Source organism: Magallana gigas, chromosome 3 (genome assembly GCF_963853765.1).
Source record: "Magallana gigas chromosome 3, xbMagGiga1.1, whole genome shotgun sequence".
NCBI classification, from domain to species: Eukaryota; Metazoa; Mollusca; class Bivalvia; order Ostreida; family Ostreidae; genus Magallana; species Magallana gigas.
The window spans coordinates 4,409,254-4,427,914 of record NC_088855.1 but is presented as its reverse complement, the minus strand read 5'-3'; the positions used below and the strand labels follow the sequence as shown (position 1 = coordinate 4,427,914).

Genomic DNA, 18,661 nt, shown 5'->3' with positions numbered 1-18,661 from the left:
TGATACGTTTTTGATGACTAGGTAACATTCTTTATACGATATAAAATAATTTTTAGACAATCAGAAAGCGCGTTACATCCAGAATTATGTTATACAAGTTATCTCAAAATATATCTTATCCTGGGTGTTACTTTAAATTTCAATCTCAAAAATTTCGCGTCTGCAATTCAACATAACCCACCCACCCCCATATTGCTGCAAATATTTCTGAAGTGACAATATGAAACAAAAAACACAGTGGCATGTATTTGGACACATTTAATGCATTACAAGTACTTAAAAAGCAGTAACAAACTGTAAATAAATATAACAAAATCAGTTCCTGGTATTGCACATAGACCCTGTACTTCAGGATATAAAAGTTAATTTGTTCTGAACGTCACTCAGTTGTGTGTGACTGGGTCAATCCGTTCAGTCAGATTTTAGATTCCCTCCATCACTTGTTACTGAAGCAGTATGTGAGTGGATCTATCATCTAGTTTCATTTTGACAGACCTTGACCTGACTCCTAAGACCCTGACACCAGTCGTGCCGAAGTATACACATACCGGTAGTCATTTCAACCGTGTAACTACGTTAAAAGTGTAAACTTATTCAAATATTACCTAGCTGTTTGAAATAAAATGCCATTTAGAAAAGCCATGTAATTTTTTGCAAAAAATTGTTGTGAAAGATATAAGTAAACTTCTAACTTAAGCTTTAAAATTGTAATTGCTATTACCCTCAGTATACCACAGAGTAGATATGCAAGTCTGAGGTTAGTCAGAGTAATAGGCATATTTACAAATTGTATGATTAAGATGTCCAGAAATAGTTTAAGTAGCTGATATGGCTATAAACTTACAACAGGTTGACCATTATCTTTTATACTTTCATGTTAAATACTGAAATCTGATTGGTTTAGACGCAGTTGATAATCCGTTCTATTACCCTCAGCTTTAGCAAAACACTTGGCAGCTGGTAACACAACGATTATTGTTACATGCGCGTAAATTATGCGCGTACGGTTCGCCGTAGAATTCACGTCATTTCTATATAAAAATTCTCTAAAATTAAGACATTCAGTATAATAAAATAAATAGTGCCTGTTTGGGAGGATAACAGTTGAAATTGACACCCCTCGAAAACCATTGTCAACCTCTGCTATGCGTCGGTTGACAATGGTTTCCTCGGGGTGTCAATTTCAACTGTTACCCTCCCAAACAGGCACTATTTATATAATATGTAATGCCTGCTTTACGTTTAATATTGTGTATTAATATTAATTAGTATTAATTGTGTCTTTGTAATTTTCATTAACAACAGACAGTGTTATCTTGATACAAAATGCCTACAGAGATTAAAACAATTAAAACATACAGGATTTATAAGTTCCAGCTTACAAAAATAAAATCAGGAACTTACTTGACAGAATAAATTACATTTCATTACTATCAAGCTAACATTTAACTTTACAGTTCACATACAAACATCATGTTTGAATTAATCCAACTTCCAAGACAGATTTTACCATACAAGTAGTATACATACTGTTATATTCTAGATATGCTTCAACTTATATTTGAGGTAATTTATAAGTGAATAAAAATGAGTATAAGGAATACAGTAATAAGGTTGTAATTTTACGATATTTGAACACCATAAAAAGACCCTATATTTATATTATCTAATGGACAACATATGCAGGTAATTTACAATAATATACCAGTAAGTATTACCAGTAAATAAGTTCAATTCCAACTTGTCCTATTTTTAGTTTCTTTCAAATAAAGGGTCAAATGGTTTGATTTCCACTCTAACTTTGTATATCGTGGTTTGATGTCTTTATTAATCAAACACAGAAAAAATCCAAAGGATTCATTTCATGAAAACAATCATCCCATCTTTATATGTAGCATAAGTAGCGTGGTTCTATCAATTTTGTTTTTCATCCATTAATGGATGGAAAGTTTTTTTTGATCCACAAATACAAGATTTTAGTTCTGGAAATGAGTTTTTTTTGTTTGCAAAAACATCTTGCACGGATTGTGAGTCTCAACTTAAAAAGATCTAATGCCACAAAGCATACCTCTCATAATTATTTAGTATATAAGTCCCTGATATCATCAATGAAGGTTTCAACAGTTACTTTAAAAATTATTTCATTCTAACAAGTTTTTCACTGGTTTTACAAGATAAAAACTTGTTTTGAAGTAAATTGATTTACAGTTCTCAGAAAATAATAGGCTTATAAACAAAAGGTAAGAGGACGAAATAAGTACATGTAACTAATTACCGATAACTGTAGATTCCTTATTTTATGCAAGTACTTAATTATGCGATTCAACAGTTTTGCATCAAGTCACTGCAATATAAAATTGCGAATGCCCAATTTTTACCACACTAGTTTCATTTACATATGTAGTTTACATCTGTCCAAAAATTAAAGTGAGATTTTAAAATCTGCCAGATGTGCTTCTCGCGATTTTATGCAGATATTAATTCTTCACGTTTAATTAGGAACATACAGTATCACTTGTGCATCTACATGTAACAAGTTCTAGAAGACATGGCTAAAGAGCAGTTTATTAGTACTCAAATGACACAGACTTCTTAATCACAAGAAGTGTATGCCTATCTATATGTACCAGGGCGATATTATTTGAGAAAGTTCCAATATGGAAGATTGTATTTATCTGGAAAACAGTGTCTTAGGAAGAATTGTTCACAAATTCAAAATGAAAAGTGTTTTTTTTGTTGTTTTTAAAAACTGTTTAAGGAAACATAATCTCTCCATCCAAATAAAAAGAGCAGTACTTAGACGCTTAACCTTTACTGTCCAATCCCAAGAAATCAATCTGTTCCCAGAATGTATAAAGACATGGTTACTAGAAATTTATACTTAGAGCTTCTCTCCATGTCTCATAAAAGAGAATTTCAACTACTACCAAAACTACAGTACATACATTCAAAATAAAAAGGAAGTACAATTAATACAGAGGTTATTTTGTTCCCATTTGATAAAAAAAAAATTCATTTTGATGCTAAGCTGTCAAAATAAATGCGAATGCTAATTCAGACATTGTCCACAATAACTGGAGAATTTTTTATGCTTTTTTTTTTTTCAAATAAAAAAAGTACAGCTTACAAAGCAAATATATCACTGACTACTGTAAGCATTAACAGAGAAAAAAACTAAGTTGAATGGCGATTAAAACGTCCCTCCGAGGCTTAGAACATCGAAGCACATTTCACAAACACGTACAGGTTTGGACAGGTTATACTTAATGATAGGCATGTCTTTAGCTGAGCACTTGGAACACAGTAATCGTCCACAATGGCGGCTGAAAGGTCACAATCAAATGCATCAGTTCTTATTGACTTTTTTTTTTTTAGATTACAGCCATATCAAACAGAATTGATAGTTTCAAAGTCAACAAAATGTTTCGATGAAAAACATTTTGAAACTTCTGCAAACTTAAGTAGAGAGTCACCCAAAAGAATGTAAATTATTTAAATAAGTTCAATTCATCCATTAATTGGCTACCTAAAATTTTTACTGGTTCCATCTTATTTCACAAATTCCATTTAATTTTATTGAATCCACAAACGTTAACTTACCAGTGATGTTTTCTGGTTTTGATGCCAAACTTGACCCCACACTCCAGACAAATCTCCCCCTCAGACCAAGGAGGTTCTGAGGATAACATATCTGGAAAGACCAGAGTAAAAACACTACAGCTCATGCTACTAGACGATACACAGAGCAGGTTACAATACAGTAAAAATGCAGACCAGATCTTAGCCACTTAAATTATTTTTGGTTTGGTCTCCTAAATACACCAAATTATTTTGCTTGTGATCTCACTTCTTTTCGAGTTTTAATGTAATATTTTGCAGCATTTATTATAGAAAAAATTCAGACTTGAGCAGGAATAAAATGAATGAGATCTTAACAATCTGTTTTTTTTTTTTTTTTTTACAAAACACTGTACCTTTTTTTATTTACAATTCCACCCCCTTTCAAGTTTGAACAAAATTTTGTTTGCAGCTGCCCTTACCTAAAAGTTTAAAGAGTAGTTGTTTTGTGGCGACTGGAGCATTGAATATACTGATTCCCTGTTTGTTCATGGTTCCTAGACGAGCACCTGCCCTCACCAGACTGCGACAAAGGTTGCCATTACCATTCATATAGGCTAGGAGCAGCACTGGATAAACACAAAATAAAAGATCAAAAACCTTCAACATGATCACCTTATTGATAACTTAGGTTTGGTCTCTTAAATTCAGATTATTGACAGAGTTTAAAGATGTTTTGAAGGCAAACAGGGTGACAAAATTACCAGTATTCCCCTCTGAGTCTGGAATATCCAGTGGATAGTCAGGCATGGTTTCTCGGAATAGTTCAAACATGGCTGCTGCATTCTCTTTTCCATACTGACCAAGATTATGCAAAGGGGTCTGTCCCCTAGATTATAAGGGATTTTAATAAATTGATTTCACATCATTCCAAGGCAAGCATTTTTATTTTAAACAATTAAATAGCAATTGATAGAGGATCTTACTTGGCGTTAACAGCTTCAGCGTTGATTCGAGATTCGGTCAGTAACACTCTCACAGTGTTGATGTTTCCCGCCTGAGTGGCAATGTGAAGAGCTAGATGCAAAAAATATCTCAATTTATATGAAGATACATGATTGTCTTGCTTTTATAAGATACCTGTACTTCTTATCAGACATGTGACATTTGGTGGAAATTTTGTTTTTAATCATATCAGAGTAGATCTGATTTTGCACATTTTTGAATTTAAAACAAATAATTTTACATGTCAAGGATTTTGAGCTATGTACTTGATTTTGCAAAAACTGCTTTCTGCCAAAAGCCCTAAAAAGAATACACTACCAAATGTAATACTTTAATGGCAATTCGTGGTTCTCGTGTTATAGACTTGCCATTTTTCTGGTTCTCATCCAAAGCATCAAAGTCAATTTTGTTGCCAAGGAGAATGGAACAGATGGAGGCGTGGTCCCTTTCTGCTGCCAGATGGAGGGAGGTCTCATCATGTCGGGTTCTGGCATTTATATCTGCTCCAGCAAGTAACTGAAATTAAACACCAAACAGTACGTCAACACAAAACAGTAGATCAGTTGTAGCTACACTCTACACATTGAACAAGATAATCAAGTGTGTTAAGGAAGCTAGGTGGTCAACAGTTTAACCATCAGATCTTCCCTACTGATAAAAATCTGCTATGTTTGTAAAAAAAAAAAAAAGGCTTCAAAGTATTTTGGTGAAGTTTTCTTGACTGACCAAGTTCCTGACGATCATCTCGGAGCCGGCCATCACCGCCAGGTGGAGAGGCATCAGCTTCTTGGAGTCCTGAGTGGGGGAGTTCACATTGGCCTGGACACTCATCAGAAACAACACACTCTCTATGTCACTCTTCTGTATGGCAGTGTGGAGAAAGTTATACCCCTTGTTATCCACCTAAATGACAAAAAGAAAATCAGAATAATACGTATATAATGTATTTATTTCCTTCATAATGATATGGTAGGGAGAAGTCATGCTGAATCAAAGAAAAGACATTCAATTTAATGCTAATCTATCAATAAAGACAACAGCTGCAAATTTCTTTATATCAACATTCAAGATGAAAGAATAAAAGACTTGAAGTCAGACTCTGCTTGCTGGCCTGAAGGCAACAGTTTTAACAATTTAGAATCTATGCTATATATACAAGTATGATAGAGTGCACTTAGACTCAGTACGGCCACGCTCCTACTTGCACTAGCTAATGGATTAACCCTTTATCTCAGTTGGTAGAAAGTTGTTTTTAAAACTGAAGGGTCTTAGGTTAAAGCCTGGTTGTGGAATCCCCCAATTTTATTACACAAGCTTTTTGTAAATGTTATGATTTTTGGTGAAGTGGTTCTTATATGTATGTCTCAACAGATTTACCACTCTAAATGGATCTGATGATAGCGATAATATGCAATGAAGCACTACCTGTTCTGCTGCATTAGGTTCCCTGTTCAGAATAGCCTGTGCTGCTTTGTTGTTTTTGGTTGTCATAGCAGCGGCAAAGGGAGTTAATCCCGCCCTGTCCCTGATAGTCAGATCTAGTCCTGGGTGAGCCAGTAGAAGGGAGATAATCACTGCATGCTGGTTCTCTATTGCAATGTGGATAGGAGTCTTTCCCTCTGCATCCTAAATAAAAAATATAAATACAAGCCAGTTATTATTCGAAACTCTACATTATGCAAAAGCTGTGCCCTGTTAACAGGAATGCACATGTAACTATTTAATAAATGTTGAATACTGGTATATTGACACAAATCAAGTTTTCATATATTTGCAATCAAATGTAAAGCAAACTGATGCACGCTTCATGCCTGATACATAGATGTTATTTAATATTTGGTAATTTATTATGACATCATACACGTGCATCATTAATTTATAAGAATTACAGTTCTTTTGCTTTCAGTTGCAATGGCAACTTGTAAATACAGAAGTAATTTCAAAATTTATCTGCATTTACTAATGTTTTATTTAACATCTATATGTGAAGAGGACATTGATGTACATGGTTGAAATAAAGAGGAAATTAAGGCTCAAAATTAATGCAGAGGTATACATGTACTAGAACATAAACACAGTGCCTCTGTTACCTTGGTGTTGACATCAGCGTTGTACTCCATCAGACATTGTACCACTAGCTCCAGGCCCCAGGTACAGGCCAAGTGAAGTGGGGAACACCCATCCCTTCGAAAACATACATGTACATGCACATTCAATTACATCAATTTTCATATCCATATCTCCAGATGTAAAACAAAAACACTCTTGGTTTTTTTCTTACAGTGTAGTTTTACAAAATATGTATGTATCAATGACTTGTCTAAGATTTTTTTATTAACAAAATAGTAATTTCAGCTCTGAAAATTATTTGCAGCATTTTTTTCTTTTCCTGTATGAATTCATATGACATTCCATAGTTCATTTTTACAATACTTTATTGAAATGTTGATTGAGAAATTCCCTAATATTAGCAAGTCTTGAGCATTACCTTGCCTCATCCTCTCCCTCTCCGTTCAGTCCGGGTCGGCGTGGACTGTTCTTATCGCAGCCACTGACAAACAAACAAACAAAGCATTAAAAATCACACACAGAACTCTGACATAAAAACCTTTCATAATCCTCCTTGACGAATTTTTCTTTGCACTACACCAGTTAGAACTAGCTTCGTACTTTTTGATGAGGAAGCAGGCGATGGATTCATTGTTCTCGTCAATGGCCCGGTGAAGCAGCGTCTGTTGACATTTCCCTGGACCCTCCGACCACAGATCTACATCACAACCATGCTTTACCTACATGAACAGGAGACACCAAGATTGTTAGATGATATTAACTTTATACATTTAGAATGTTTATCTAACAGAGTGAAAACAGGTCAAATTTGCATTCAAAATATTCATATCATATTCTCTGAACATTAAAATCTCATTTTATTTCTCTAATGAAAAAAAATATCAAATATATTAACAAACTAAATGGACAATGACATTAAACTAATCTTATTCTTTACCAGTAATTAATCAAATAATGAATTCTTTCTGTACATTCGACAATGCCTCAATGGTCAGTAATTCCTCACCAGAACTTGAGCGACGTCCTCTTGGCCCGAGTCCAATGCCTGCCACAATGGGCAGTCTCCCTCTTGGTTTTTGATGTTTAAGTTGGCTCCCTTTTTACTGAGGACATCTACAACTACTGGTAGGTGGCGCCGTATAGCATGCTGCAGTGGGGTCTCAAAATCATTGGTTCTGGAAAAATAAAATTCTTTAATCACTAAACAGTATATGTTATTATCTGTCTTTTGAAATTTATGCTGAACAAGTTTTTAATTTTGATTTTTAAAAGTGAAATGAGCTTGTCTTTTTAAATACCGGTATTCATTCTCTGACACATGTACAAAAGCTTTCTCTTGTACACTGATACATCATTATAAACATGATTTATACTACATGTGACAGGGAGACATTCTGATATGTACTTAATGGTTAGGTCAGCTTTGTGTTCTATCAGAAACAAGGCACTGCTGGTGTCCTGTTTTTCTATGGCCTGGTGAAGTAAGGTCATGCCCTCTGAGTTTTTCTCGTTGATGTTGGCCCCTGCCCCAAGGAGTCGCCCAGCCTCTTCGTGGAGTCCAGACCACAGGGCCAGACCCAGCACTGTTTGACCCTCAGAATCCTTGATGTTGAAGCTTGGTATAATCTTCAGGGAGTCTACACTGTGTGCAGCATGGACTGTTAATAATACAGACAGTTAGATTAAAGGATTATTCAAGATAAAAATCAAGTTTTATTTTTGGGGGGCAAATGTTCATGGGTTATTAAAATAAATTGGTTCATAGAAGCATATCAGTAATTTTGCAGGTAACCAAACCAAAAGACTCTGTGTATACCTATAGCAAATTCTTGGGGATGACAATTTCTGGGTAAGAAGCATCCAAAAAATTCACAAACATTAGACTACCACACACAATGATGAACCTTAAGAACATGTATTACTGGCATTTTTTATGCATTAAATCACAAAGCCAAGTACAGTTACAAAACTAAGGGGTTTAAAAAACAGCACATGCAACACAAAAATAACTAAATATATTCCAAAGTCAATCAGATCAATCATTTGTAATTCCTTACTTTTGTGTTGAAGAAAGAGTTCTACAATACTGGAATGGTTGTTGACCAAGGCAAGGTGAAGTGGTGTTTGTTGTGATACAGGAGTTGTCTCCTCTTCAAGACCCAGATGTCCAGTAGAGGGAGTATGAGTCTGTGAGTTGGGATTGGCTCCCTTGTCTAATAAAACTTCTACTAATTCAGTTAATCCTTTTAAGCAAGCTAAATGTAAAGGAGTCTCTCCCTGAAATCAGAATATCAAAAATTTATAGACAAGGAGCGGTTGATAATCTTACTAACATATTTAAATTGTGTTTAGTAATATCAAACATTTCAAAGAGTAAATACAGGTACAACTTTCAGGAGATATCAGTACCCCGGTATCTATAGCAACAAATGAAGCTGGAATATTGCAGCCTTACCTTACTGTTTGTGAGATTCACTTTTGCTCCATGTTTGGCTAAAAATATTCCTGCCCTTGAGTTACCACACTGAGCACAGAGATGTAAAAGACAATCACCTGAAATGGAGACCATTCAATCAAATCAACTGTTCCAAGTACCAACCTTTAATAAGTTAATAAGTTAAGACATGCTAACATGTGTGTCTGTGGTGAGAGCAGAGTATCTGATCTATGTACCTGTCTCTGGTTCCACTGCATCTGGGGAGGCTCCCTTACTGATAAGCTGCGCAGCAAAACTCGAAGGACTGTACACCTGTTCTGATGTCCCACCTAGCTCCTCCCCCTAAACACAGGTCAATCAAATCAATGTATTTCTCAAATATACATGTACCGGTCACAGGGGCCAAGCCCGTTTTAACATTAATTTCAATTTACATTTGTACATTGAAATTAATGTTAAAACGGGCTTTGCCCCTGTGGTACCGGTATTTATCAATGCTACAACACATTTTGTTCAGCAGCATTGTTGTCTTCAGCAATGTCAAAATCTTGTAGTCTACGGAATGAATGAAGCACAAAAAGCAAAAAGAACAATACATCTGATGTAATACTATGACACCTAAATGTATACTGTACGATACCTGTTGTAAAGCCAGCCAGAGAGGGGTGTGACCATCCGAGTTCTTCAGCTCAAACTTGACCTTCCCACAATCCAGTAGTATCTTCAACACTGGCTCATTCTTACTGAACACAGCACAGTGAAGTGGCGTACTGAAAGACACAATATTCACTTGTAATACTCTGTCTAACCTGTAAAATTCTGATCAGTCACTCACATGATTCAAATTTAAAACAGACAGACTGTAGCAATACATGTATTCTATGTCATTAGAATAGTGGTCATTACTCTGGTAAAGTTTGATGAGGAATAAATTCTAACTCTTGTTAAACATAATAGGCAGTCAATTGATAGAAATACAGCAACCACTGCACAAAGACTAATTCAATATCTACATTTACCTCCCTGAGGCATCTTGTAGGTTGGGATCAGCCTCGAAGTCGATCATTTTCTGTGCTAGCCTGGCCATCCCTGCCATGACCTCTGACCCAGTGACCTCCGGGTTATAGCTGGCCACCATGTGAAGTGGACTCTCCTTGTCCAGGTAAGTTGTCAGATTTACATCAGCATGATGCTGAATCAGGAATGTGGCAGAGAACTCATCACCTGTATAGTTTATAGTCAAATTCTTCAGATCACTCTGAAATTACTCAATGATAAAATACTGTGGTCCATCTATCTGAAGGTAATATGGCTAGCATAACTTCCCAGTCAGAGACAAAAATCAATCAGCTGTATTACATAATTATGATGAGTATGAAGGATGGGGGGATGATTACAATGTAAGATACTTGTTCATTGTGATTGTTGATCATTTTGGCAACTGGAGAGAATTTCTAACCTCTTTTGATAGCCTTGTGAAGTAGACATTTCCCTGCATTGTCACGGCGATTGACGTCCACTTTATGATTGACAAGTGTCATGGCAATGCTCTCCTGTTTAGTGCTCAGTGCTAGATCCAAGGGGAGATCACCCCGGTTGTCCACCTCATTCAGCTTCTCCACTAACTGTAAGAGAGGGAGCACAGATTTGTTAATCAGTGAAAATAATGAAAACAGTGAAACCATCAATGATCATAAACAATAAAACAGGATTACGGCAAACATGTCCAGCCTTGTAACCAATTCAAGTTTGCAGTAAAGTCAGTTTCATTCCCCTTAATCTTAAAACATACTTTATTCTTTTCTGATATGCTAAATGCAGTGTATGAAATTTGTGTTTATATTGAATCAAAATCAGAAGTCCCTGGCAATTAGCTATACATGTGTTTTACTGCAGTAGATATAGAACAGAATTTCAAACAAACTGTTTTAAAAAAATCACTTAAAATTCAACTTCATTTATATCCAAGAACCATGCTAGGGGAAGGAAAAATAAATAAGAAAGAGTGTATAACTTATAATATTTTTTTAAATAGACAATGTAAATGTACATTGACACAAGATTTTACATATTAAGTGAAATAAAATAGATATCCCATTTACCAGACATGTAAATGAAAATATAAGTTATGCCATTCCCATGATTTATCTACTTCAATTAACCATTAACAATTTAACATGGATACATTATACCTGAGTCTATTATATACAATCTACATGTAATTCTGGGTTAGTTATATAATTTTCTAGGAAATGATAAACAACCTACATGTAAAGTGGGCTATTTGGGCCTTGAAAAAGATTGGAAAATTCAATTTAGCACACTAGTATTTCAAATTAATTACTAGTGTAAATCTAGAGTGAAAAAATGTGCACTTAAGTGTTTGGCAATGTTCTTTTATTTGCAAACACAACTACCAGTTCAAATATGTCAAAATTACCAGTACATGATAAACTGAGTTTTTACTCAGGAGGAAACAAAATACACCAGTATTTAACCTAAAATGTAAAGTGTAAATCTTGTTTGTAAGTGATATCTGTGATAAATGACTGCTAAATAGACTAAGATAATGATTATGTTACAATAGATAAATATTGCAGAATAAGCCATTCAAGACAGTTAGCCCAAACAGGGATCTACATGAATAAACTGATCAAGAAAGAAAAGATATTCCACATGAAATACACAGCCTGAATAGGCAAAGATACATGTGTGTAAATACAGTTAGTATGTGTACACTGTGATGTTATGATTGTATCAATGAACAGAATCTGTTAAGGGGACAAAATGCATAACTTCATGCCAATGTGGGCCATGTGCATGCACGTCTGTGTAAATGTTAATAAGATGAACGATTATAATAAGAGATGGTCCTCTAACCGCTGGATCCTATGATCCGATCATTTCTTACCTTTCCACGGAGCTAGCATAGGACAATTGTTAACACATTAATAATCAAGTGAAAGTTTAAGTCACATTTTTAATATTAATATAGACATTCTCTTGCAGATTTTGGTTCTTTTGACATCATGCAATGAAATTTGTGTGAACAACAAAGCAGAATAATATCTGCATACAAGATGCATGTAAATATTTTCTAGTGAAAATTATTATTAATAATTAGACTGGAATTAAAACATTTTCCATATCCATATTCCAACTGAATAAATCAACAAAAGGAGAAAAACTCAGAGTGAAATATTCCCTATGTGACCAAAGGGAAAAGTAATTTTTATTACTTTAGATAAACAGAAATATTTCTTAAAAGTCACAACTTGATTCAATAACCACAAACATGTACATAGTTAACATAACATGCATGAAATTGATCTTTATCTGTTTTCAAAATTTCTTTACTGTCCTACCTGGGCATCAAACTCAATCAGATAAAGGAAGACCACATCCTCCCGCTTGGCCCGGATGGCAGTGTGGAGTGGGTACTCGGTCTTTGTCTTAAACATCTGATACAGCAGGGGGGCAGGCATGTGTTCAAAGTCCTCACTGGTAAAATCATTCTATAACAACATGTACACCATAATGACATTAAAGTGCGGCATTCTCAGAGAAATTATTAAATCAATTATTATAGTGTCTGTGATTATTCATTTACATTTAAATGTGATTGAAAGTTATATGATTTGGACAAAAAATGACAGTATATCATTAGAGAATATAATTGAGTTTCCAGTTTGTCTATTGCAAGCCTAGAAGCAAAGACAATATACACTGCACTTTTAAATTAAAAATGTTGTTAGCTATTCTAAACCTGTTCTTGTTTATTTTTGTTCCAAGCTAAATCTATCTAGATGCATTCCTATTTATTATTGAAAAGTCATGATTTTAATCAGAACATATCTGCACTATTGTAAGATAATAAAAGAATGAGAATAACTGATCATGAACACTATTCTTCTCTATCTATTTCTCTCTCTCTTCCTACTCACCCAGTGGTTTGAAATAAGCTCTGAACAATGATTCTTTAATAGCTCTGCCTGAATTTCCTCAGCTGTCTGATAAAACCTGATACAATTCTTCATGTTGACAAAAGACATCAGTCCATTCTCACACCTGTTAATGCAAAGCAGCAAAATTAAGCTGGAGGTTTAAACATTCCTTGACAGTAGCAATCAGAATCGCAGCTGTTAATTAAAATACCTTTCTTGTAAAACCTTCAACTTGAAACGAGTGGCAGTACGCAGAAGTTCCAACAGAAACAACTCGTCTGTCTTAATGTCAATGCTGTCCGTGTACACCCATTTCATCAGGGCATAGGAAACCTCATACTTGATATCTGTATTATATCAAAAGATAAATATATATTATCATAATTGTTACTTGATCCAAAGGGTCGGATCTAGTCAAGTTCCTAAGTGCAAATCATCTGATCAAACAAGATGCAAAGTTAAAATATGTATTATGTGTACAAGACTACATACTAAGTAGTCAAATCTGTTTCCTTGTTTGATTTTACCCGGTAATCACAAGGGGAATCAAAATGTAAAAGCATTGTATAAAATGATATGGTTTGGACCACTTTGAGGAACTAAAATGATACACATGCATATATTGCATAAACTTCACTTCATCTTTATGTTGTCAATGATCATATTTCATACAAATACATGTATAAATTGATTGTGCAGTTTAATAAGTACAATTAAAAATTTTAACGTCCTTTACCTGAGAGGTCTAAAGTGGTGACCTGAGAGAGGTCCTCCACCCCCCAATAGTCACTCCTTGCTGCCAAAACAAAGCGATGGCCCCTCAAATTCCTGGATCCTTCAAGACTAATGGTCAAATCACTAAAATACAAAGGATTCTCTTTTCATGTTGGAAATATTTAGTGCATCCTCCCTCACAGGGCAAATTGATATACTTTGCCGAAGTTTTAGTAGCTAGGTGATTAAATGACATAAGTGAAACAATTGATGTTATTTCATATTTCAGCAAACTATGCCATTTTGCTCTGCAAAAGAGCAGTATCACAGTTACTCTGAAGAGGTCAACATTGCTAAAAGTATGTACATGTGTACACATGTATGATATTAACAGTAGTATAATTTATTTAGTGTCTCCTTATTCCTTTAAACAGGATTTTTCCAGCACTTTTCATGCACATAACATTTCTAACTGATTAAATTTTCCAGAGATTCTTTATTATGTAGGAAAAAAAACCCTCATGTGTATGTACCTGTACAATTCTTTGTCAAACAGGTCGGAGACGGTTTTGAGTAACCTGGCGACAAAGTTGTCGTCCCCTCCCTGTCCCGAAGCAGCCACTGCAATCTGGTACTTCTTCTCCACCTCGGCCAAGCGGTTCTGGAGCTTGACATACTCCTCTCTCAGCAGACTGAGATGATTCTGTAGCTTAGCCACCTCCCCTGAAAATGCAACAAGAATGCGTACAGAAGGCCTCTAGTTCATAAGAGATTTCAGACGATATTTAGATCTAATGAGTAAACAGCTTGTGCATATTCTACACAATTATTTTCCAGATAAAAATAATTTTCAAAGCAATGATTCATCAGAAAATTAAGAGAAATTTATGCATAAGACATTATACAGAAACACATATTTTGATAATCACGACTCCCAACTATGTACCTTCCGCCATTTTGTCTCAATGTAAGATCATGTGACTTTGTGGACTTTAAAGTAATATATTTAAATAAAAATTTGTAACTCCGTCATCGTTTAATGTGTTTTTTGTCATACAATATTGCAAGGCCAATATCAGTGAAACTTGAAATTTAGAAAGTAAAATAATTCCGCTCAATTCGTCTTCAGATATATCCTTGTCTGGTTTTATTGTTATAGAGCTCATGACCATTTCCAGTTTTGAATAACCGACTACAAGCTACCCAAAAAATGTTTCGATGCGTTGATAACAGATAGTGAACAACATGTTTGTTTGTAGAATGTAAATTATGAATATCCAATGCTAAAGTAGCAGAACACCTGAAAGAATGACGCTGCCAGCTCGCCTTATCCCGGCCCGGCGAGTGGTTGTGACGGGGGTAGGACTTGTCACATGTTTAGGTATAGGAAAAAACAAAGTATGGAACCGTCTTATTAATGGAGATAGATGTGGAATACGAAGGATTAAGGATGAAGGTTTGTAAACTTTAATAAAAAGAATTTTTATTTTAACAGCCGTGAAGCAAATATTTGATAAAACTTCATTTCTACATAGATCGTTCATTAAAGAACAAACAAAATGTCATTAATAAGGGGATCCCATTAATAAGCGAGATAACTCGACAAGGAAGGACTCCAACTTTCTAATTACCAGAGCTCAATAAACCGGAAAACATAAATAATTGAGAACTGTTCATGATTCTTAGATTGGTTTATGATAATGTAAACCCAAAATAGGAGTTTGGGAATTTGTTCTTAAAATTTGTGTATTTTGCACAGAGTATTCATTTAACTTTATTTCTTAAAATATTTGTTAAACATTGAATGCCTTCTTGCTATTATTTCTTCATTTATAAAACCAATTAAAGTTAAATAGAATAGTCAAGAATAGAATGAAAAAGAATGATTAAGAATAGTCAAAATAGCTTAATTTTATTAAACTTTGTAGAATGATATCCCATTTCAGAGTTCTCACCAAGCATTCCCTGTAAAATAGCAGGATACATTCCTGAGGGGGCCACCGATCTCTTTACGGCAACTGAGCAGAGACATTTGTCTGAAGGGATAATGTATACACTGACTGCAGCAGAGGAAGCTTTGACAGACGCCAACTGGAAACCTTGCACACAAGTACAACTAGAAAAAACGGGTACTCTTGAACAAAGCAATGTAAAACCAAAATCTAGAGATAATACTGAATGTGTAATGTACATGTAGGTTGCTTATTGTGAAACATAGCTTAGAATTGTTTTTGTAAACAAAAAAGAGATCAGTATAATTTAATAATATACATGTAGTTTAACTGTATCAGCATTTGATAGATAACCTCAATTTTATTTCTTGAATAAAAAACAGATTTGCCATATTCATATTCTGGTATATCAATCTATGGTCCGTTCAATGAATAGCAGCTCACATTGTGTTTATTTTTTGTGAGATTCAAGGTGTGGCAGTGGGTATGGGATTGAATGGAATGAAGGAAATATACACAACAGCTGATCGATTGTTTAACAAAGGATATAGAGAGGTGAATCCGTTCTTTATGCCAAAAATTTTGATCAACATGGCTGCTGGGCATGTCAGTTTAAAATATGGATTTCAGGTTTGTAAATTCAAACAATCTTGTATTTATTTCCAGTCTGAGTTTTTTTTCCCAATTTGCATGCAAATGTAAACAAATTTTAATACTCATAGTACCTGGTATAAAGTGAGTAATCTGATGGTAAAACGTTTTGGAAGTTGACAGTGTGTTGAATGATTAAATAATCTGAGTGCTGAATTCAAAATTTTCTACCCTCATTTCATAAATTGACTCCTACTGGCACACAGAGTCCCAATTTTACACCGTCACTATTGTTTGTATGTTTTTTTTGGTTTAGGGTCCCAACCATGCTGTGTCCACTGCTTGTACGACTGGTCTTCATGCTGTGGGGGATGCATTCAGGTTCATACAGAGGGGGGAGGCTGATGTGATGGTAGCAGGCAGTGCAGAGGAAAGCCCTAACCCCCTGATTGTAGCAGGATTCTCAAGGTATTTATCAGAATTATCAATGCATTGAAATGTGTCATTAATTTATTGACACATTTTACAGAAAGTTAAACAACCCAATGATTCCTTCGATTTAGGTGTTAAATGATAAATTGTTAGCTGCTTTTGAATTTCTGCAAAGAACTATATATGATAAGAGTTCAATTTGGCCCCCATAATTTGCCATTTTTTTAAGTGTTTCGGGTACAATAAAATGTTAACTAATTTTTTAGAAGAGTTGATATAGAATAAATTTTTCATCTATTTATTTGATTTATTTGCACTCACTGGCAGTATATGGCGTCAGAAGTGACGCCATTTCTATAATTCAATCAAAATCGGCCAAAAATTGACATTTTTCTTATCTATTTACGAATGGGAAATATAGAACACATGCTTGAACAAGGAAATTTTTTTTGTCACTTATCAGTCTTGGCTAGATACATCTCTGATTAAAATATTTTATTTGTTCAAGAATGCGCTCTGTGTTTTCGGAAGGAAAAACTGCTTGAAAACAAGCTGTTTTACGCTAAAAATGCAAACATGGCGGGAAAAGGTTGTCTTTACAATGTCATATTTCTAAATTGTGGGCACTTGAACCAAAATGAATATTATGTAAACACATCACATACATATCTGTACTAAGAAAACAAAGAATGATAGTAAAATGATGTTCATTTTAGGGGGCCATTTTAGGCCCTTATCATATATAGTCCTTTGCAAACTTATTTCTAGGCATGCATCATGATATGGTGGAAGATTTGAATTGTGTAAGCTTTAGATTTATATATTGTATGTAGGATGTTCAAGCATAACCTACATGTATATTACATGTTCAGTGGCTTATACAAGATTTGTTTTCCTAGGATGAGAGCATTATGTACAAAGTTCAATGACTGCCCCGCTGAAGCCTCTCGTCCGTTTGACAAAGACAGAGATGGGTTTGTGATGTCAGAGGGAGCGGGAATCTTGATTCTGGAAGAAATGTCTCATGCCATTAACCGTGGGGCATCCATCTATGCCGAAGTTTTAGGGTACGGTTTATCAGGTGATGCCCACCACATGACTGCCCCAAGAACAGATGGACAGGGTGCATACAGGTGCATGATGGCAGCCATTAAAGATGCAGGGGTCAACCCAGAGGACATTGGGTACATCAACGCCCATGCTACTTCCACTCCTTTAGGTGACAGAGCCGAGAGTCAAGCAATATGGAGGATATTTAAGGAATATAATCATAAACCTTTAGTGTCCTCAACAAAGGGGGCCCTGGGACATATGCTGGGGGCAGCAGGTTGTGTGGAAGCAGCCATTACTGTTTTGTCCTGTCACTCAGGAGTGGCCCCGCCCACTCTCAATCTGCACCAACCAGACACTGGAGTGGAACTCGATTATGTCCCATTAGTATCCCGGAAATGGAATGCTGATGTAAGGACAGCTTTAACTAATTCATTTGGATTTGGTGGAACAAATGGGACCCTGTGTATAAGGTCTTTTAGTGATCCTGTCTAATATCTACATGTATGACAAACTGGTGTTTGTGTTCATTGCATGAAATTGTGTGCAAAATGATATTTGTTATTACAACCTTTATTAAATCAATTTAAGGGTTTTTGTTTCTCTGTTTCACTTACATGCATTGGTTCTCTTTTCGCTATTTTTCTGCAAAATTGATCTATGCAGGAGACTTTATAAAGTGTTAAAAATAGTTTATTATTCCAATTTTCAAAATGTATGGCATCATGATATTAAAAATTACAACTGAATTGCAATTGACAGTGAAATGAAGATTAAACTTTGTACTTGCAAATCCAATAAAGACCGAAGGATTGTATAAAAGATTTAATAAACACTTCTTAAATCTGCTTCCCTAATCTTGACTAAATCTGGTGTATATTGTGTAAAGAAGAGAGAGGAGGTATAAC

The 18,661-nt window shown here is 35.0% G+C and overlaps 2 protein-coding genes across 3 annotated transcripts; one reads left to right on the top strand and one right to left on the bottom strand.

Moving 5' to 3' along the window:
- Positions 1-242: 242 nt before the first annotated feature.
- On the bottom strand, positions 243-14,706 carry LOC105333759 (rabankyrin-5). Of its 2 annotated transcripts, XM_011436918.4 has the most exons (26): positions 14,675-14,706; positions 14,262-14,451; positions 13,751-13,872; positions 13,226-13,361; positions 13,015-13,138; positions 12,436-12,585; positions 11,982-11,993; positions 10,530-10,695; positions 10,090-10,294; positions 9,711-9,840; positions 9,307-9,412; positions 9,089-9,186; positions 8,691-8,910; positions 8,039-8,291; positions 7,640-7,808; positions 7,234-7,352; positions 7,052-7,114; positions 6,654-6,747; positions 5,989-6,189; positions 5,290-5,466; positions 4,932-5,079; positions 4,545-4,635; positions 4,323-4,447; positions 4,041-4,187; positions 3,601-3,691; positions 243-3,323 (listed from the first exon to the last, which is right to left on the bottom strand). In XM_011436918.4, the coding sequence occupies exons 1-26, from the start codon at positions 14,682-14,684 to the stop codon at positions 3,191-3,193; spliced, it is 3,480 nt and encodes a 1,159-aa protein (XP_011435220.2). In that variant the 5' UTR covers positions 14,685-14,706; the 3' UTR covers positions 243-3,190. The 2 variants fall into 2 exon arrangements, with proteins under 2 accessions (XP_011435220.2, XP_011435221.2); XM_011436919.4 differs by lacking the exon at positions 11,982-11,993.
- Positions 14,707-14,872: 166 nt separating this feature from the next.
- Positions 14,873-18,343, top strand: LOC105333760 (3-oxoacyl-[acyl-carrier-protein] synthase, mitochondrial). The gene is made up of 5 exons (XM_011436920.4): positions 14,873-15,184; positions 15,675-15,857; positions 16,153-16,310; positions 16,588-16,739; positions 17,603-18,343. The coding sequence occupies exons 1-5, from the start codon at positions 15,037-15,039 to the stop codon at positions 18,246-18,248; spliced, it is 1,287 nt and encodes a 428-aa protein (XP_011435222.3). The 5' UTR covers positions 14,873-15,036; the 3' UTR covers positions 18,249-18,343.
- Positions 18,344-18,661: the final 318 nt, after the last annotated feature.